This window comes from Ornithodoros turicata, chromosome 5, assembly GCF_037126465.1.
Source record: "Ornithodoros turicata isolate Travis chromosome 5, ASM3712646v1, whole genome shotgun sequence".
NCBI lineage: Eukaryota > Metazoa > Arthropoda > Arachnida > Ixodida > Argasidae > Ornithodoros > Ornithodoros turicata.
The window spans coordinates 73,547,277-73,569,860 of NC_088205.1; the positions used below are offsets into that span (position 1 = coordinate 73,547,277).

Below are 22,584 nucleotides of genomic sequence, written 5' to 3' on the forward strand. Positions count from 1 at the left end.
CCCTCATCCTTGAACTTCACACATGTCGCATAAATCACGTTACTACGTCTCCCCTCCCTTCTCCTCTCAAAGCTATACGCACACACCTGCGTCCTTTCTCGATTGTCGTTTGCTCCCTCATCACACCTTCCTATAAAAGTAAGCGCGGATGGGAGTCCTCCATTCACCGAGATCTGGGTCACCATGCGGCGCTGACACTCCCCCTTCTTGTCTTCCTGAAAAGCGTAAGATTTATTTTAAGTCCGATCCAGAGTCACCGAGCGAGATCTGGGGGATGCAGACGACTAGCGCAGCTTTCAATCCACCCTCCGCCATTGGAACGGGGGAGGAGGGGGAGGAGAGGGGAGAGGAAGAGACAGGTAGGGAGACGGTGGTGTTTCCTCCTCCTGTAACGGTGTCTGCTGGAAGACCGGTGAGGTTGTGTTGATGCCGGTAGGTGGGATATCCACGCACAGCGTATGCAGCGTGTGGATTATTAGAGCGGCGACTGTGTACAACTATCTGGTTGAGGAATGTTGTTCTAGTGGATGTTTTGAGTGACAGCAAGGTGGTGTTGATTGACGCATGCGTTCGGTTTTGTGGTGGTGGAGGACATTTCCGTGTGTACGTATACGGTGAAGTGAGTATGTTTGTGACTGCAGTAGTTGAAGTCATCGTCGTTAGGTTACGAGCGTTGTGGTATTGGATAAGATTGTTGTATGAGACATACGTTACTATGTGCCACAGAAAAGTAATTTAGCGTGATCTAACGCAGCAAAAATGATGGAACGTAAGTTTCCAAAGCGGAAGAGGTCTCTGCGTAGAGATACGAACCAAATGCTGCTGGACGGTATTGTAGAAATGCCAGGTCTGCAATGTCACTTCTCCAAGTACGCGAAGCAAGCGTCAGATATAGTTTGACCTTCGGGCATGGTGCAGATAAAATGCGGGCATAATCGAGGAGGTGCAATTCTCATCCGAAAACTATACCGAGTGGAGAAAATTTTAGACGAGTAAAAGTTTTTTCCTGTCAGGTCTGAGCGAACTGTGGCTCCTTCCAGTGAAGAGCACCTTTATTATTGAGCACAGCCTACAAATCATCAGCTGTGTTCACCAATTTGATTCATAACGCAGTGTATTTATTGAAGCATCTAATCAAGAAATGGCAAACATACACAGCTGGAAAAGCACACAATTTAGGAGAGACGAGCCAGTCTGAGAGTAGTTAATTATTAAATAACTATTCGGTCATTCAGGATTTTACCTTATACGTGATCATGAATGTGGATTGAGTTTGTCCACCTAACGCGACAAGAAATTTTTGCGTTTTAGTGCCCCGTTAACATTCTGTCACGGGTTCGGGTGACGATACCAAGTAATGTCTGGAACTCCGTGACTAATTATGATTCGGACTCAGCGGGTCAAGCGGCTGCAGTCAGTGGCTGAACGATTGCACACGTACACAGAGCTACAATCAACAACATATTTACTCATGCTACAATAATGTTGCAGAAACTGAGATTACACTGAGCCAGTACCACTTCAAACCAAACAGTCACACTTATCTCAGTTCTGCGATGTCTTGGAGGGGGTCAATCGCTGCCTACTTCCAACGGTGGTTCTCGGTGGGTCCCTTGAGTCGTCGCTTCACTCACACGCGTCACAACACTTGCCGAACTCAGTCAGCTTTCACACACATTTCTAACTTGTATCATCGTCCACCTGCAGTACATTGCCGCCACTCCTCTAACTTCCCCACCACTCTCTCGCTGGGACTCTTAACTGACCACCTTGCGACGACTGCCCCACTTTCCCTCATTTACCCCTTATATTACCTCGGGAAACGGGGTTCCCAAATGTCACTGCACGGAGCATCCCCCCTTTTTCTGAGAAAAGGTCACCACGCCTCTGTCACGAAACACAGCTGCCATTTTACGCAAAAACAATAATTTTCTTCTGTCAATGCATCAGTGTGAAGACGACTCCCAAGTCCCCGGCTTCAGCAAAACAACCAAACAAAATTAAAGACTACAACACGTGGCATCTGGTTAATGTACTCGGTCCGAACAACGCGAAAGCAGCAGCACTGATCGCACCGCGGGGTACCAAGAACAACCCGGAGGGCGCAAACACAGTCGCGTCGAGGTGTCGTGTTTCTCAACGTGGACTGTTCCCCCACGAGTCTAACCAAGCATCTGGACGCCATAAATCTGAGCATCCCGAAGATGTCATGGCCCACCGAACCAGAGTGTGTTCTTCCAAATTGACTCTCCCAACAACTGTTAAACGACAAAAATCCACAAAACAATCTTGTCGCCCTGTGACACGACCCCATCGCTAAGAATATTATATAATAATATTGCAAAACCCACAAACAGGGCGAGACATAAGAATCCGGCATACTATGCGACACAAAGTCCACTCCATAAAAATCCACACTCGCGATACAACCAGCACAAGTACGTAAAAAAAAATGCATAACCTATAATGCACAATATTTGACGTAAGTGACACGACGATCCCTCTCTTAAGAATATTACATCACAATATTCAAAACACCCACATGTACTGACAAAATCTTTACACTCGTGCACTCTGGTTGACTCATCATTTGCGACGCCCTGCACTAATAGGCCATCAAATACAAACACAATACTCTCGTTTATCCATAACCACAAATTAACCACTGTATCACAACAATCACAACCTTACTGAAGCATCATTAACACACGCTTTACAACACTCCGGAACCGAAAATCAACTCTAATATTACACCGCCCTCGATACACTTTGCAACGATTCGCTTTCTTTCACTGCAGTCTGCCGACACACTCACTTCTGAATTCCCCATGTCATGTTATAGTCGGTTCCTTGTTCCCATCCTTTCAGAGGCTCACACGTAGTTACGTCCTTCTAAACCTTCCGCTCGAGGCTGAGCACTGACACTGCAAACGTCTACGCTCCATCCTGATCCGCGGTGGCGCTCGTTCATACCATCTTCTCGGTCGCCCACCCCTTTCGCTCCTACCATTCGCAGCCTGAGTCGGACATCTGCCGTACATCTGTTTCCTGGTCTCTGCGACGGTACCCTCTCCACTATCGGCTTCTTCCCAATTCGGATCAGGATTAGTAGGTCCTCGTGCATTTGGAACGTTCCCGATGATCACGTCATACAGTGGGGCTTCCATACACTTTGCCGTCAGAGGCCCGCTATAGAACGGCGTCTTCACAAAAATTCTCGCCTCCGGTAACTTCCTTACAGTCCCATCTACTAGGCGCACGGGGCTGTACCTTCCGGTCATGTCTTCTTGTCTTACCAGTGCCCTCTTGACAATCACCGTGTCGCTTCCTGTGTCTCGCAGGACCGTTATTTCCCGCTTCCCCATTTTTCCTGTTGCGGCCGGCATGCCTTCGATCTGGAACGCTGTTTTGGGCGTCACACAAGCGTTTACAACGGGCACCATTGCGCCGTTCTTGAGTCCCACATGTCCATCCTTCACGTCCATTTCTGTACAGCTCTTGTCCTCAACTCTTCGGACGATGACACACGATGACTGGGAAACTGCTGGCATCTCCTCTGGGCAGTTTCTTGCCCGATGCCCTTCCTTCCCGCAAGAATAACATTTCCCGTTACTTTGGCGACTCCTACAGTATGCTGCCTTATGTCCCAATCTGTTGCACAAAAAACAGAGTCCTCTTGTTCGCGTTTCTTTCCCCTCATGGGCGTGCCTTGTCACTGCTGCTTGCGCTGGCTCTTCGTCTGAACCGTCACTTTCGCATTTTCTCTGCCCGAGATGACTCTGGCACTGCGCTTCCAAAAACCTGTCGGCCAGCGTCGCCAAATCTGCCACGGATTCGGTCTTTCGCTCCCTCAAAAACATGGCCAACTTTGGCTGGCATCCTTTGACGAACTGCTCTGACAGTAACAGATCGCGGAGGGTCACATAGTCGCGCTTCGTTTCCGACAAATCTATCCAGCGATCAAAGAGATTGCTGAGCCTCGCTGCGAATTGGGTGCCTGTCTCTCCGTCCATCGGCTTCCCATTGCGGAATTTCTCCCTGAATCCCTCTGCGGTCAGTCGGAACCTTTGGAGAAGTGCTTTCTTCACTTTATCGTACTCGGCTGAGTCTTCCGGAGAAAGTCGGGCGAAGACTCCCAGTGCGTCGCCGCTAAGGCAGACACTGAGCGCCGTCGCCCACTGCTCTTTAGGCCACCGTTGTCCCGTCGCCAGGCGTTCAAAACGTAGCAGATACGCGTCGAGGTCATCACGTCTTTCGTCGAACGGCGCAAGCCAGCGGTGCGGTGTAACCGGTAGTGTGTTACCGACCTCGCGTGCAGCGTTCGTCGTTGTCGCGCCTGAACCCTGATTCTGCAGTTCCTGTAGCCTGATCTTCATCTCTATAGTTCGCCGTTCTTCTTCTGCTAACTGTTTTGCTTCTTCGGCTCTAGCCTTCGCCGCTTCGTTTTCGCGTACCTGTTCCTGCTCTCGTGCAAGCGCCTGCTCTTTCAACAGCTCCCGTTCTTGAGCCCTTCTTTCCCTCTGTTCTTTCTCTACCCATTCCTTCAGCGCGGCTCCCTGAAGACCTAGCTCTTTTCCGACGGCTATCAGCTCGTGCAAATCCATGCCGTACACCTTACGTTTCCGACCTGTACGCTCGCTCACCCACGTAACCGCTTCTAAATACGACTGTCGCTGAGTCCTGTCGCGGACGCCAGTTAATTGTCACGGGTTCGGGTGACGATACCAAGTAATGTCTGGAACTCCGTGACTAATTATGATTCGGACTCAGCGGGTCAAGCGGCTGCAGTCAGTGGCTGAACGATTGCACACGTACACAGAGCTACAATCAACAACATATTTACTCATGCTACAATAATGTTGCAGAAACTGAGATTACACTGAGCCAGTACCACTTCAAACCAAACAGTCACACTTATCTCAGTTCTGCGATGTCTTGGAGGGGGTCAATCGCTGCCTACTTCCAACGGTGGTTCTCGGTGGGTCCCTTGAGTCGTCGCTTCACTCACACGCGTCACAACACTTGCCGAACTCAGTCAGCTTTCACACACATTTCTAACTTGTATCATCGTCCACCTGCAGTACATTGCCGCCACTCCTCTAACTTCCCCACCACTCTCTCGCTGGGACTCTTAACTGACCACCTTGCGACGACTGCCCCACTTTCCCTCATTTACCCCTTATATTACCTCGGGAAACGGGGTTCCCAAATGTCACTGCACGGAGCATCCCCCCTTTTTCTGAGAAAAGGTCACCACGCCTCTGTCACGAAACACAGCTGCCATTTTACGCAAAAACAATAATTTTCTTCTGTCAATGCATCAGTGTGAAGACGACTCCCAAGTCCCCGGCTTCAGCAAAACAACCAAACAAAATTAAAGACTACAACACGTGGCATCTGGTTAATGTACTCGGTCCGAACAACGCGAAAGCAGCAGCACTGATCGCACCGCGGGGTACCAAGAACAACCCGGAGGGCGCAAACACAGTCGCGTCGAGGTGTCGTGTTTCTCAACGTGGACTGTTCCCCCACGAGTCTAACCAAGCATCTGGACGCCATAAATCTGAGCATCCCGAAGATGTCATGGCCCACCGAACCAGAGTGTGTTCTTCCAAATTGACTCTCCCAACAACTGTTAAACGACAAAAATCCACAAAACAATCTTGTCGCCCTGTGACACATTCCTCCCTCCCTCGCTGAAAATAAAGCGTTAGTTTCCTAGTATATGGTTCAGTGTCGCTTTGGGAGAGTATTTTATTCCTATAGTCCCTTTTGCTTCGATTCATTAGATATTCTTCGCGTCGAAATGCTGCAGGATGAATACTTGAACAACAACAACAAATAAGTAACGACAATGTAGTGGTGTGTTTCGTCGCTGAGGCAGCACCCTAGCCTACGCAGCACGATCCTGCAGCTACGGAGTAAACATTCCTTTTTCTTCTATTTTGAGTCAAATTCCGTAAAACACGGCAAACTGCCTTCTAGTGTAGCACAAAATGCGATTGAGAACGGTTGCTCGACTAAAACATTATTCGTAACGGCAAAGCGTATCTCGTACTTGAACCTGAAGATTACGCAAAGCGGCACTCCGCTTGCAAAGAAGCAGAAAACAGGAAGTAAAGCCCTAAAAACGAAACTTTTCTTTTAACTATATAGTTTTCCTCGTTACCCCTTTGCATGCACTTTCCTCGTACACAAGTATATCCGACCTTGTAATATAGTGACACCATCATCTATGTACGAGTTGAAATGGCAGGCAAAAAAGGAAAAAAAAGAAATAGAATAGTGCTATGTAATCTGGCCCACCGCCAGTACTTTTTTCTCTCCCTGTTTTATCCAGTCATTCGAGTGTGACGCAGATAGCAGAAAAGGATAGAAGAAAAAAATATTGGTATTGGGTGAAGCTGGGGCTTCGTAACGGCTGATTTTTGTTTGGAAGGCTCGCACGCACGAGAGGTTTCGAGAATGATTCGGTTTTATCAACGGAAACGCCACAGAATTCCATGTGCTGCTAGCGTGCGATTTCGATAACTAATTTTCTACCGACTAAAGGTGCAACAGCGCGATAGAAATGTAAAACGTTTTCAGAAAACTTTTAGCTTTCTTTTCTTGCGTGACCTGTCAGCTTATTTCCAAAGCCGCAGAGCGTACAGCATTGCAGGTTTATAAGTAAGTACAAAAACAATAGAAAAATCATGCCAGTGGTATAGACTGACTGAGTTACAAAATATTCGCAGTGTAAAATAATCATAAATAGCTCTTTTGAGTAAATTAGTGGATGAAATTTGTGTCAAACAACCGGAAAAGTAGTTCCACTCAGGAGAGGTTGCTGCAACTTAAAGGCCTTTTTCCCAGCTACATTACTCCGAGACAGACCCATTAGACGCATTATAGACGACCACCAACAGAACCATATATATCTCCCTCCATTTCTCCCAATACAGCTTCGAACTTTTAGTCAGCATTGGAGCCATAATACTATCGCAGAATCAGGAACTTAGAGGCACTCGAGTACGAAGAGTGCTCCGTGCGCTTGAAGATAAGACAGTCGCCTAACGGTTCTTTTTTTCCTGCGGGCGTACGGCGTTTTACTGCGGAGCAAACCACGGCAAGCGAAAAACGAGGAGCAGATAACACCTGCGCGGTGGGGGGTTGTTTTTGTTTATTTTCGCATCACGCGTCACGGCAATACATGTATCTCGCTTTCAGTGTGGGACGCGCAAGCATCTGCCGTTATTGCGTTAGCGACACGAAGCTATGAAGCGTATATAAATTAAGGGGAAGGATGCTTGGTTGCGACACGTCAACCGGGAAGCGTGGTATTTGGTGTCCTTGTTTGGATAGGAAATGTCGTGTGTCGTATACCGCCCGGAGGATCATTTGATTTTGTTGGTAACTCTGCAGAATGTCACACAGGACAAGAATCTTAACGGACGTTCTATTTTCCTCAGGAAGATCCGTCTTCCTGAGGAAGATCTATCTGTGTAGCGTTTTGTATTCCTCGACTCCTTCCGGAAACGTCGGTACATGGCTCTCTGGATATAGCATTCACTCACTCGTCAGTAGTACACTCTATGGTCGTGCTCAAGTTTCAAAGGTGATGAGTTCGAACCGCACTACCGGCTGTACTGTGTGAGGTGCTTCTTGAATTTTCCGATGGATGTCGGCACAGTTCCCGATGAAGCCGGCCCAGGGCTCGTACAATAACCTCTCTCTCTCTCCCACTTGCTTTCCGCTGTCCTCGTCTGTACACCGTCCATACGGTCACAGTCACATCACGGTTGTCACGCGGAATGCATTATAAGAAGGAAGACCTTTCCTGGAACGGCGTTCAACACGCAAAACACAATGGAAACCAGATGCAGCTGATATTCCATTCATACGCTTGAACCTGAACAAGCAGGAATGAAAAACACGAGAACAAATTTCATTTGAAGCCGCGCCGTATAGAGTAGATGGATCCATATTCGTGAAACCACAATCTTCATATTTTTCTTTTCAACTCGCACACGGCTCAAAAGACGTGCAACAAATGAGGCTTCGGGAAGATCGAAAACAAACAAACAAGTACATACGAGAGAATAGAGGAGGAAGATTGCGAATGAATACATGTCAAGGTAACTGCCGTAAAAGAGTTTTTTGCGTGGACCGATTTCTCGCGCGTTTTGCGTGCCTCCAAAACACCGCGAATTTACGTCCGGCGAATACAGGGTGTTTATTTTTATCCTTTACAGATTTTTTAATTAAAAAGCTACGAGAACAGCATAAATGGCATTTTTGCGGTTGAGTTATACGGCCAGGTGGATATCCTCTCGAAGAAATTACGCAACTACAAGGTGACTGATTAACTAAAATTCATTAACTCTTTAATTAGGAGATTTCGGGCAAAAAATCGAGTTAACAGAATGAGAGACTATCCTCGTTAAAAGCCATTCCACGTTTTTAAAATCCTCAAACACGCACGTGCGTTAAAATATCTATCCCCGAATTTTGATACGCAAATGAGCCGAAACCGAAAAAGCGCCGCCTGAGGAGCGCGTCACCCTCGCCGACGGAGGCTTATCTGGGCCGGAAAGCGGCTTATCTGGCCAGCTGAGCGGCACCTACTCCAATCATCTCCATCGCTTCAAATCACGTGGCTCTCCGAAGTCAAGTGAGCGCTGTGCTCCCTGCGTTCCTGGTCGCCGCAGTTTCGGTTTCGGCTCATTTGCGTATCAAAATTCCGGGATGGATATTTTAACGAAGTATCCTAATTAAATAGCTAATTAATGAATTTTAGTGAATTAGTCATCTCGTAGTTGCATACTTCCTTAGAGAGGATGTCCGCCTGGCCGTCGCTGCAAAAACGACTGCAAAACTGCAAAAACGACATTTATGCTGTTCTCATAGCTTTTTTTTATATAAAAAAATCTGTAAAGGATAAAAATAAACACCCTGTATGTTGGTTGGTATATGACACCAAACGCGTTCGACGATCAGTGCAGAAGATGAGCACTGATTTCGATCCATAATATGCTGGCAGCTATATGTGTAGTTCCAGTACTTTGCCGTATCAGTATCAGGACAGAAGTGACAGTACGCAATTGCTGAATTTATACAGCTCTGTTGAAAAACGTGAGGCGACTCATTATCTCTAAAGCAAGATTTTAAAAGCAAAACAGCAATTTTTTAAAGCAAATACGTAGTGTTAGCGTTAACAAAGCATAATCGGCTTCCCCGTCTGCCTGGCGTCCGCCATGATCCTCACTCTCAACGTGCGAACTACATTATCGTGTGGCGGAGGCTTACCCCTGTGGCTGTAGCTTTTATGTTGTCTCGGAGAGTATAGTGCAGGGATTCAGTCTTTTCACCTCCTCCTCCTTGGGATGACATCTCACCGAAGATCGACCTCTGAAGTGATACCGAACGGTGTCTACGAGCTCTTTCGCGAATTTCAGTTCCTGTGAATCACTTTGCGAGGGAACTGTGCAGCATTACGGAAGAGAGAGAGAGAGAGTGTGTGTGTGTGCGTGAGAGAGAGAGAGAAGACTTCTGCAGTGTATGTGGTTTCCTTGAAAGGGTCACTCGAATTAGCCATGACCATTTATAGTTGAGCACCGCCGTTTTAACAGTTCATATCAACTAGCGTGCCCTAATAGCAACCTTCCGTGCATTGAAATCCATTTGGACGGGCATACACGGCGTACACGAACACGGATAAAGGGGCTGTAGTTAATGGACCGTGCTGTTGACGATATGATGGGCTACCTATACTGCCGGTGAACCGGAACAAAAAAGAGAAAGGGAAAGTGCGTAAGAATATACGTGAGCCGACTGCACCACCGCCACCAGCAGCAAGCGGGTCACTTCTTCCACTTTTCGGTCCATTGTTTTTCGGCCGATATATCCGCTCTGAAAGTGAGTACGCCAGCTCTCCCTTTCTGTGTCGTTTTGGGCCGGTGCCTTTATCGGCCAACGGTAACGACCGGGAATCGCTTCTTAAGCAACGCCGCTGCGATTGGACGGCAGATAAGACACATGACGTAATAGGAGATAGAGTAATTGTGGCCGCCGCGTCTTAATTTTTGTGGCGGACGACGTTTCATGCAGACCAAAATCGTTTGTGCTGCGAGGCAGGCAATTTGTACTGCTTGCGGCGCACTTGTCTGTAATCTCCAAGATAACAGATAAAAGTGTTACAAGAAGAACCTTTCATCTTCTCTCTCTGACTGCGGCATAAAAGGACAAGTTTTTCGTTAACTGTTACTGTTTAATGTCTCAAAGTTCCTGTTGATTTCTTCAATGCTACGTGTGAGCGTGACTACGAAGCTTCTGAAGCTCACTGGTGTATCACCAAAGCCAATGATGAGCCAAAGCCGAACGATGATGTAACCACATTTCCATTCCATTTCTTTGCAGTGCCGCAACTTACCCGCTCAGCAATAATCTGTTTTCTATCTTTTACTTTATGTTTGATACATTGACAAAATATTTGTCCATGTCTCGTCACATCCTTCGATGCATCGCTGCTTCATGCTCGAAATAATACGCGTGCTTTACTTAACGTTTCCGTTTCGATGACCAGCTTAGTGCACAAACACGTACAAAAAAGTAGATTGTATGGGGCGCAGACTTGAAAAAAAAAAGTCAGTACAGAGAAGACCTGTACCTAGGCACACTTGCAGACATGTAGGTCAAATACATTATGGCCATCACGGACATTATTCACCGTCACGTCACGCAGAATGATGTTGGGTGATGGCCTGCGGTATGATGTGATGGTGAAGTTGATGTCGAATGATGGTCCATGATATGATATGGTGCTGAAGTCGAATGATGAATTTTGAAGGTAAATGGTTGTGATGTTGCTGTCTAAGGATAGATTATAATATTGACGTGATGCGATGGGCTGTGAGTAAGACCAACCATGATGTGTTTTGCCTGCATTTCTAGAAAAGTGTCGACCAATATGTTTACCGATTGTCTCACAATCGCGATGTCATCCTTTCACCTTTCAATGCAGTCTTCAGCAAATTCTTATCATGGTCAACTTTTTCAGGACGACGGCTGCCAGAAGTCTTCCAAGATCGCTCGCTTCATTCCGAAGCCGCAGAAAGTGGCGCCGAAGAAGACTGACTACCACCACGTCTACGCGTCGAAGACGTCCCAGGACCGCTCGCCTGTGGATCCCGAACAGCACTGGCACTGGCAACCGCGGCAACCCGCTCGAGAATACAAGGGTGAAGTCCCCCCAGAAGACCGATCTCCGCGCAGGAGCCTCAGGGTCGGTGACAGGGTCCTTATCAGTGGGACCCGCTACGGAAACCTCCGGTACCTCGGTGAGACTCAGTTCTCGGAAGGGATATGGTGCGGCGTCGAACTGGACGAACCTTCTGGCGGTAAACACAGCGGTGTCGTCAACGGCATCCAATACTTTGCTTGCAGACCGAACTACGGCATATTTGCGCCAGTAACCAAGGTGGAACTCGTCAGTTCCGAGCCAAAGCTTTCGCAGAAGACGCAGTATTACTTACCAGAATTGTCTTCAACGCCGGAACCTGTTCAGCAGGTACAAACGAGTTCTAACGGTGGAACGTCGGGGAAGAACAAGATTCCATCCTTTTTGTCTCGCCTTCCGAAGCTGGGCAGGAATTCGGGTAACAACTGTACGAAGGACCAGAGATTCTCCAAGGAAGAAAATTCTCCGTTAGCGACGAAGTCTGCAAGCTTTCGTTCTTACGAACAGTGGAAGGATGATAGTTACGACTCCGACGCCGTACAGCGGGGGTACAGAAGTGCATCTCCGTCGCTCGCGAGCTACTCCGGGGCATATTCGTCCGTCAGGGACAATACACCCGGGAGTTTAGGCTACAGCGTTCGAGACACTCCTGCGGGAAGCGTCAGTTATACGGGTAGTTACTCTCACGAGACCAGGGATGAGCGACGAAGGTCTCTGACGAGTAAAGATCTGAGCACAACATTTGGTAGGGACAAGTTGTCGCCACCTGGTGGAGACCACGCGAATGATGAGTTTTCACCAGTGCACGACGAGTGGGAAAAGAGTGAACACAACTCGGAGCAAGACGAAGCTTCGAAGGGTGAGGAAGCTGTAGGAGGTGCTGAGTATTTGGCCCCTATTAGAGAGGCTATGGACGATGGTGATGACTTCTCGCATCAGGGAAGCTTGGGCATTTTGCACGGTAGTGTGATGAACGACACGTCGGCGTCCTGTGAAGGTGTGCCAGGTTTCGTACCGAAATCATTCTCAACGGACGACGTGGCCGATTTGCCGGAAGAAGAGTGCGTAGATCCTGGTGCTGTCGGAGGCGCCACCGCATCGTCGTCGTCGGACGACAAAGTTCCTACGTTTATCAGCAGTGAAGTGTTACGAATCCTACGCTACAACTTCCCGGACCTCGTGGACAATTTGAACAGTGTTATTGCTCGCAACAAGGCCTCTTTGGCCGAAGAGTTCAGAGACATCTCGATGTCTACCGAACCACAAAGCCGACCGCCCGAACCTGAGCCGAATGTCATGTCCAAACCTAGCACAGTCGACAGTGGCGACTATTCGTCCGGCCTGGCAACCAGCATTGGCTCTGTTGAGGGTGAACTAGCGTCTATTCCACCTCCGATGACTCATACTTCGAACGCACTGACGGAGGTGAACTTGAGCGTCCTCCAGGACGACGACGATTCCCACCTGAAACGCCCTGCTTCGGTCTACACCGTTCAAAGCACGGACACGGGCTTTCAAGGCGATTCAGAGCTTGAGTACCAAAGCGAAGTGGGAGCAGCAATCAGCCCCTGCGAGGACAAAACGATGCGGTGGTCAACGTGCAGCAGCCAGGATAGTGGTGCCGTCTCTGAGTCCGGGAGTGAGTTTCAGCGGCGAAATCTCCATCTGGACTGCTGCTCGGAGTCTTACAACGTCGCTCCGTCTGACAGGCAGTGCCGACTGCCGCTTCTGCGGGCTCAGGACGAACCGAAACAAGAAGACGTGCCTGTCTCTTCAGACGAGGCCAAGTCGGAAGAGGCTGGCCATGAGTCTGAGACACATGTTGACCGCGTGGAAGAACCATCTCAAGATAATGAGTGCGAAGAGCAAAATGAAGAGGTTGAACACTCTGGAGACATGAAGGAACCGTCATCGCCCTCGAAGCAGACAACAGAATCTGCAGAACTTGTTTCGCCGAAGAAAAGCAATGCTGATGCTGTGGTCAAGAAGAAGCCCGCGAGGCCGACCCCGAAAGTTGTAGTGTCTAAGATAAAGGCGATGATTGAATCAAGTTCGAGTAAGTTGGAAAGCGAGACTGCGGCGTCGGCAAAGAGGGCCGCGAGACAACCCAAAAAGAATAAGTGGGATGCTGTGACGTCCAGGATTCAGGCAAGCATGGCTGATGAGAAAGCTAAGCCTAAGGTAAGTTTCTCACGATCTGTTGTCGCTCGATCTTGGGTTCTTTTATATCTGAGTGCGTTTTGGTCAATGCTTACAGGTTTAGAAGTATCAGATATACCTTATAGTTTGGTCGGGGACAATGTATGGTTACTATGGGTTACTATGGTTACTATGGTTGAAGGCACATATGGGGATTCATCATTTAATTACGGGACGTTTGAACCGGCTTCCGGTTTAGCACGTGCACTTGCACACTGAGTTGACCCGTGTCTTTTTTGGCACTTCGCCGCTCGGGTGCCTGCTCCGGATCGACAGGTCGAATTCGCCGATAGGTACACAGTGGACGATGTTGGTCCTGCATGAACCATATTTCACGACCTCACGTATGACTGTGGTGCTGTTTCCTAGGTGAAAGAGGTCCGGAGCAAAGTGTTCACCAATCTGGAAGCTGCCAAACAGCAACCGAAGTCAACTCCGGCACCAATCCACAGGAGGCTTCTGCCATCCAGCGCCTCTTCGAGGGCGAGTACTAGGACGACGACGGAGTGTGACAACACGAGCACCGCGAGCGAACAATACCGGAGCGACAGCAGGCGAGAAAGCCTTCTCTCGTAAGCACCCGTCATCTACTTTTATTCCACATTGTTCCATATGGTACGACATAGGCGCCGACTGCGGGGGGGGGGGGGGGGGGCGCGGGGGCCCTTGCCCCCCCCCCCCCCCGCGGAACATGAAGTAGGGGGGGGCGCCGCCTCCCCCGGGAAGTCCCACTAAGAGGCTGACACCAACCTTTGGGGCTCGGCGCGCCCGGGTCAAAAGAGCGAAGAGGCACCAACCCAAAAATGCATCTTGCAATTTGTAAAATATGTATCCGCCCACCATGATCATTATCACAGTAGAAGGTGACGCGAAGAAACACGGAGGATGACAGAACACATAGCCTGAATTTCGCGCAAAGCAATCAGATCAATGAAACGAAGCAGTCGAAAAAGTACTAGCAGCTGCCAGTGAGGTGTAACGGTAGGATCTTCGGAACGCATATTCGTTGGGAGCGGGTTCAACTCCCGCTGCTCCATTTCATTGACCATATTCATTATATTGCGCGCATTTGAGGTCAAACACCGAGGATTCAATACATTTTGTTCTTTTTGCACTCAGTTTTCAAAGGCATATTGCCTTCAGTTGTGCAAATGTTCACTGTTTACGTTCTTTCAGTTTTTTCTTTTGTTTTTTTCTGTTCTTCCTTCCTCTTATTTCTATACCAGTTCTGTATACATCATAGGATCCCGCAAGAGTGTATGATTCTTCAGCTTTAGTTTTGTGTTCTTCATTTTTCTTTTCCTTTTCTTTCCTTCTTTTTGTTTTCTTGTTTTCTTTGCCTCTTTTGACTTCCCCCTTTCACTTTTTTTTTTTTTTGAATAACAAGCCGACATCCATCTGGCTTAACTTTCCTTTTTTTTTTCTTAATAAACATATCCCCCCCCCCCCCCCCCGCCAGAGAGCGCCCTTGCCCCCTCCGGGAAAATGAAAACTCTCCGCCTCTGTGGTACGATATTTTTGTGCGTCCAAGTTGGCCGCCCCAGTAGCGAGCATGGTGTGCATACACGGGGTGTCCGCGCAAACTGTGGTCGGATTTTTTTAAAACTAGGTAAATGCCTTTTTTCGATTACAATAATTATTGGCGATATACATTCTTGGTTAAATGGCTGCACTAGCGACCTCCCGGAGCGTTGATTTTGTTAATTTTCGCTAATGAAAAATTTAATTACGAAAGATGGAAGTTCGGCCCAATGACATCTTTTCCCTCTGGCGCGCTGATGCCGTTTTCAGAAAAGACTATATATCCCGAGGAAATGGCCCTGGAAAAACGGCACATATAGAGACCATTTTTATTGCTCCCCCACAAAAACGTGCCTTTCCCTTGCCCATAAATGCGAGGGCAATGAAGAGCGCTGGACTTGTTTTCGATGCAACGCCAGGAAGTTTCCTTCACCTGAAGCCTATACGTTGAGCGGGGAAGCCGACCTCGTGTTTCAGTTTTGCTGTCGTAAAGTTGGCTTCTCCTGACGCTTCGGCGTCGTGCAGAGCTACTACCTTTACAAACCCGTAGCCCTCTACAACAAAATAGGATTAGACCAATGAGACAGTGTGTTGCGCTGAATACGATAGTCTGACGTGTTGTAATAGTGATATACAGTGTGTGCGGAGTAAGCGCATGGGACAACGTGTTCCCTGTTGTGGTTTGCTTCCACGAACTTGCACAACCCAGGTAATTCTGTTATATGCTGCGATATTATTAGTGTTGCCTAATTCGCTGTGACAAATTATTCTTTTCTTCACGCAGGCCAGCTGGCGAAGGTAGCACGTCATCTACAAGGAATGACACTGCAGAGAGTGTGACAACAGTAAACATTGTAGGAGCTGCTAGGCGTAAGTACTTACAGCGGCAGTTATTGAGCTTTTACCTCACCACACGATACTCACACTCAAAACTACATTTCAGCTGGAGAACTCGAATCTGTACCATCTGAAAAAGGCGCAGGTATGTTGCGCATATTCTTCGGATACCTCGATGACTTTATCGTTAGCCCCAATATCCTTTTTTAATACCTGGATGGCGAAGTCATGCTTTCTGTCTATAAAGAACGTAGAAGATAGTGAAATGATACAAATGCTGAATGTGCCACCCATTTAACAGTGAACTAAACTCATAGCACTTAAAGAGTCTTCCACCTTATGTTGTAGGATCGACAGAAAAGAAACCTAAGGGACCCATGAAACGGCCTGATTATCCCAGGCCCTGGATGGTTAGCAAGACAGCAAAAGGTAAGCACCTGGGGGTGCTTTTTATCGACATTTTTAAGAATGCATTATTGGTATGCTGGATATTATCCGTTTCATGGCTCGAAAGCCGCATCGTGAAATGCACCGAAGCCATTATGCTATCACTGCTGATGCAGTTACTGGGTTTATTCATTTTACTTGTCTTCATCTTTTGTAACAAAGAACATACTTTTCACCTCATCCGGTATATTTACTTCCTGAGTTGCAGCGCTTCATACTTTGGTTTTGGCCTTTTATCGCACACAAGCTAGCAAAAGATCAACAAAAGTACCAGTGAACACCACAACATACACATGCATGGTGCTTATGTGTGGTGCCCCTGTGCTTGCCCCTGTTTGAACATTTCCTCGTGTGATTCATAACATGTACAAATCTTTTGTGCGCTTCGATGTGAACTGAAGGGATGTTAGTACGGCCTTCCTCCGATAAGCAATAATTCTGCTGGCAGTCCTTCTAACTATGGGCAATACTAAATGAGGAATTGTCACTTTCTCCGCGATAACATTCTGGAGAAATAATGCGCGTCTCCTGCAATGTTTATTTGCTCTGACTCGAGTGAAAGGAACCACCTTTCGTCCACGTGGTTGGTTCTGTCTACAGATTCAGAGGCTCTCAGCAGTATACTGAAGCAAGGCCTTGCAAACGTCGTTTCAGTTCATTATTGGTTCGCACAATAGAGAATAACCACCGTAATAAGTAGTACGCACACGGAACATGTAGAAGGAACTTTGTATTTTTCTGATGAGGCACATAAACATGAGGACTGATTAAAAAATATCGAGTATGGATTTACATATTTTAAAGAAAGTGAAACACCTGCATATTTGGAATTCAGGTAGTCTTCTCTTCCGAAAACTAAAGTAAAAGCTCTATACAACACGAGGACGACACTGACGAAAGACGAAACCACACACTTAGCCCAGCACTGTTTTCACTGTCTAGAACATTTCTTAGGTCTTTGTTTTTTTCTTTGTTTATTTAACAATAACGAGCTGTGTTGCCACATTTGTTTGAATCTCCCGAACATCCATAATTTTATTTTATTTTTCATTTCAACTGCCCCCCCCCATTTCGATTTTCTACACAATTTTTGAGTCACCAGGGCAATTCCCCTCTGCAGCTTCTTGCTTTTTCCAAAAATCAAAATGCAGTTGAAAGGATTTCAGGATGTTCAGGAGATTAAAACCAACGTGGCGACATAGCTGCTTCAAAAGAAGACTTCGAAAAACGTTTTGGACAGCGAAAACAGTGCTGGGCTAAGCGTGTGGTTTCCGAAAGGGAATGTACATCTATGACGACTAAGTTTCAAATTTGTAAGTTTTTTTACTTTTTAATAATTACGAATTAATTCCAGATACTTCTTGATCAGTCCTCGTAACTTCACTTAACAAAGTCCAGTATACGATCCACATTCTCCCTGCTTAAAGACGCCCTTTCGCGTGTCTGGCTGTGACTAACGGTACTAACAAACGGTTGCACCTTCCCCCCTTTTGTTTGCCCCCCTTGTCGCACAGAAGCGCAAAATGAAGCTAGCACACCACAATCGGCACTCGCTAAGCGGACATTCACATCTCCTACTCAACAGAAAGCTTCTTCTTGCATGCCAAAGTCTGTGCACTTCTCTACTACTTCTACTGGGCCAGAATACAGACAGACAGGTTAGTATCTCAACATCTCACTTTCTCATGTTTGGTGGATGGCTTACTGCAGGCTTTGCAAATGGCTTCTTTTGCGTTCATTACTCACTACACAGTCATTTCGGAGACATATCTCGAGACGTGGTACTCAACACGTTGTGCTCTGTCAGTACTTACCGCTGCACACCATGTGTACCACACAATATAGAAGTTGTTCTTCATTGGAGCATTATGCACGTACACACTCCTCTTCACATGAACATGCTTCATAATGGAATGTGTTGCACTGTGATGTAAGCTCACGTTCCATATTTGATGGATACGTGTTCTAGAGTTCTGAATGTGATTAGGTACTCTGGTCACAATTGTTTATGAATACGCAATTTACTACGACATGAACGCGTTGTGAGAACAAGAGTGGTTTAGCTCTAACCTCTCTCATCTCTACGTGAATAGACAAGATATAAAACGTTGTGAAGTCCGTGAAGGGGGGTTAGTCAAAGTAGAGTTCAAACGGCAGGGAGTACATATAGTTTTTGTTGACGAGTTAGTCGTTCTTACACTGCAAGAAAACTCGGAGAAAATGGAGAGTCTCCGTGAGAACTCGTGAATAAAACTTGATGCCTTAACCGAAAGAATTCGATTCCGGCTGCTTCCAGTCATTACGAAGCTGCATTCCTATGCTCAACAACTTTTTCTACAAGCACTTAGCTCCGTTTACCGAGTACTTACGCACACGTCTCAAAGCGCTACATACGACGAGCATGTTTATAAATTTCGACAAAGGACGTGCAGAAACACGACGCAAAATTAGCAAAACATAAAAATTTGGCTCTGCCACGGTACACATGCGTCATGCAGTGAAGCTATCCTTAAGCAGCCGGAGAGGGATGCTTGCTCTCTTCCTCTCTCTCCTGGTTCCTCCCGTCATCTCTCTCTCTCTCTCTCTCCGATGCTCTCGTTTCGGCTACCTCGCTCTTTGTGGTGGCAGTAGAAAAGGAGTGCGAGCCATCTGTCTTCATTCTAACCGCTCCTTGTGCTTTCGGCGTTTCTGAAGTGTGGGTTTTTTGGCGTCCGTGATTTATCTGTAAAGGTTTCATATTGCTTTGGACAATACTATCGCGTTTCAACGGTTGCAGGGGATCGCAGCAGGATGCCCGGAGGTTCCTGCGCAATACTTCACCGCACTGCGTGCGTGTTATTTTGCTGTGATGCAAACGCTTTATTTATTTACGAGCAAATTAGAATGGTGCGAGCGATCTGGTGTACTGTAGAAAGAAGTAACATTTGCTTGAGTTTGAGGAACACACAATACGAAGAGGACAACACTGTCCTCTTCGTATTGTGTGTTCCTGGTCAGGATGGTGTTTATTACTCAGGTAGATACTACAAGGTAGACACAACTACCTTAAGACACTCACAATCGGATAAACCTAGGGAAACCAATAAACATGCACGACCATTGGACCGTTCCTTAGAGAAATATAACGGGTAGACCAGCGGCGCAAGAACTTCACCTAGACCCTTCACCTAGCACCACCAATTGCGCCTCTAAGTGCACCACAATATGCTTGTGTAACGACCAGATAAGAGGGAACATCACACGTATGCTGCGACTCTGGGCGACGGCCCTGGACCTGTTGCGCCACAACACGGAGCGGGCAAAAGATACCACTAACAGCAAAAATCTGTCGGAGACGCGCCTCTCCATGCGGCGCCTAAAGGCGAAAACCCGACAAACTGAGGACCAAAATGTGTTAGCAACGACGCACTCTTCAAGAACGTGCAGGGTCGTTTCCACAGAGCCGTAGTTGGGACACAAGGAGCTGCTGGTCACACCCAACGCCCTAGGCGGCTCTTTGTGTGTGTGTGTGTGTGTGGGGGGGGGGGGGGGTCCCCACGCTGCTTTCCATAAAAATTCACGCACCATCTCTGGTAGACAAACTAAACCAACGTCTCTCCAAGTTAAACCCAACTGAGACAAATTATTACTACGTTCCTTAACAACATTGAGCAACTCACAAATTCGCGACACAGCAGTGGTCTCGATCGCGACATTTGGCGCTTGGTCCTTCACGCGCGTAAACAGATCTACCACAACACGGTAGAAACGCGAAGGCGAAACAGAGGTGGGATACATATTACCGAGACGCCTATAGGTACAAGGGTCCTCCGAAAGTGTCCCAACCAGAACAAAGCTAACACGCGTGCAGGGTGCCGGATATCATCGAGAGTTTTCAGGACAGCACTCAAGGCTGTTACAGAAGTTAGAAAAGTGTGGTAGACTCCAACCACCTTCGGAGCAGGTGCTGCTGTAAAATAGGACGCCTAACCAACGCAGATCTTCCACTCCAGAAGAAGGAAAATGTCATAGTCGACACCTTGACACAAACCACACGAGGCGGCAAAGCCACGCGGGCAATATGCCATAACTTACTGCACGAGACATTGTTGATGAGGAAGGCGCGCTCACAAAGGGGTAAATCAAACCTCCCCGCAATCGAAGCTCTATTTTCGAGGTCACCAAGCACCACATCCCAGTTTTCGGGGGCAACACGGTTAGGGTTAAAAGTAACACCAGTAATTCTCAGACAGGAAGAATACGTTAGACCTCCACACAAAGCATCGTCGAAGCCTGAAACAGACCTTGTCGAAGTTAAGCCTTGCTCCAGAGACCCGAGAATACCAGTCGAAAACGCGCAAAGCTTCGCGCAGGCTTTCATTGTCGCGCAAGAAGAAAGTAACATCATCAGCGTACGCTGACACCACCACACTTCCAGTGCCAGGGGGCGGGAAACCTCGTATGCTCGTGGACGTTTGAAGACACCGCAGGAAATGATCAACGAAGAAACAAACAGCATAGGATACAACGGGCATACCTGGTGTATCCCCCTAGTGACTGGAAAGGGATCGGTGATCTTGCTATTTATAAATATGTCTCTGGACAAGCCTCAAACTCAAGGAAATGTTACCTTTACTTTATTTTTTACTTTATTCTACTTTACTTTATTCTACTTTACTTTATTTTACTCTACTTTATTTTACTCTACTTTATTTTACTCTAATTTACTTTATTTGCGGAGAAATAGAGCGGGATCGGCCGCGACACTAGATAGGAAGTATCACGCTGGAGGCATCGCGTAGCATTGCTACAGAGGTACACACAACAACATAAGTTAGAAGAAATGCACAGAATGACTTTTTGATTTTTATTATCTTTGAGGACAAACGGCAGGTAATTTGAACCCGCTTGCGAAGTTCCACAATATCTATATTGACTATAACTGACTACTCATATGTATGAAAGAAACAAAACGTAAACAAAGAAAAGCGATAAAAAGAAACGATGAAGTATTTTACCCTTTCCACTGCACCAACGGCAACCTCCCCAATCAGTAAACAATACGTTAATCAAAGTAATAAACCTATTCTTCTGCTCCATTAAACCAAATTTACCGTCTACACCTACCGTGCTATCTCCTGTGATATCAGCGCGTATCTCCGAAGCGTCTCTTTACGTGGACTGTCGCCGAAAAGAAAAAAAAAAGGGGGGTCAGTTCCTGAACGGCCAAACCCACACGAGGTTCAATTACACCTTTCGTCATTCTCCACTACCGTCTTCGTTTTATTTATCTGACCCCTAGCGCGACAACAAGTTTACGGAGCGGCGCGGGCGCTCCGAAAGTCGCCGCGGATATAATTCGACTGACCCAGTTCAACCTGTAGATTTAGAATCTGTTTGGATAGCTGCTGGGATCGTTGGGTCGTCGCCCAAAGAGTCTCGGCGATGGGACGGGATGGATGAAGCGTGGGGTCGGCGTGGGTTGGCATCGGGTGATGTGTTAGCCGCCTTTAAAAGGGGATGCGCAACGACTGTTGTTTTTTGAAGGCGGTGTGTGCCTGTGCTTTGATTGCCTTTTGGTGTACGCGCACGAACAACACTTACGTGCTTCGGGGTGTGGCTTTTCCAAGGTCGTGGAGCATTGATTTTTTTACGTCTGGCATACATGCATGATGCAATTGACTTGCAGTCGTGGAAAAGTTCGAATTTTTTGATGTGGTATACCAGGGATGCTGACTTTCTGTGCTTCTGCTCGGAGTATATTGTGTTTCGCGCGCGATGTATTCATATGTCCAAACAGCGCATTCGTGCGTAGATCGGACGTATACGTAGAGGATGGGTGGGCAACGCTGTGTCCTGGATACCTTCACAAACACGGGTGTGGCCTTGCCACCATGAAAAGTCATCAGAAAGTCATCATAAGTTATCAAAAAGTCATCAAAAGTTCCCGATGTGGCTTTGCTGAGAAAGAAAAGGGGAAAAAAAAGCTGACAGTAATAGTGAGGCAGAGTATAAGTTCCCTTCTGAACCAACTTTATGCGAATAATGCATTGTATTCCGGCTCGGGTAAGGAGTAATGTAATTATGCCAGGACATATAATTCGGGCGTGACTTTTACAAACTACTATAGCACTTTGTACGCGTGTCTGGTGTAATTATTATTTGAGTTCAACTTTGCAACTTTGTTTGAGTTCAACAATGAACCATGGAAAGCACATTTGACCTTACAACACGTGATCCTTGTCACTATAAATCACTTGTCACTATAAATAACATATAAAAGGCATGCATGTCTCACCAGCGTGTATACACCTGAAGTGCTAGCGCGGTTTGCTGGACAGGAAGAAAAACACTTGTTAATTACATATTTAAAAGTAGCACCC

General features: G+C 47.1%; 1 protein-coding gene across 4 annotated transcripts in view; it reads left to right on the plus strand.

The window, feature by feature from the left end:
• The window catches only part of LOC135394759 (CAP-Gly domain-containing linker protein 1-like), a 105,073-nt gene that overhangs the window by 44,440 nt on the left and 38,049 nt on the right, over positions 1-22,584 (plus strand). For 2 of the 4 annotated variants that reach the window (XM_064625711.1, XM_064625712.1), the window contains exons 2-7: positions 11,039-13,399; positions 13,787-13,989; positions 15,723-15,808; positions 15,882-15,920; positions 16,124-16,204; positions 17,737-17,880. In XM_064625711.1, the coding sequence (XP_064481781.1) occupies positions 11,039-13,399; positions 13,787-13,989; positions 15,723-15,808; positions 15,882-15,920; positions 16,124-16,204; positions 17,737-17,880 (2,914 nt within the window). Of the gene's footprint in view, positions 1-418; positions 433-11,038; positions 13,400-13,786; positions 13,990-15,722; positions 15,809-15,881; positions 15,921-16,123; positions 16,205-17,736; positions 17,881-22,584 lie in introns of those variants that run through there. The other 2 variants (XM_064625713.1, XM_064625714.1) reach the window with 2 other exon arrangements.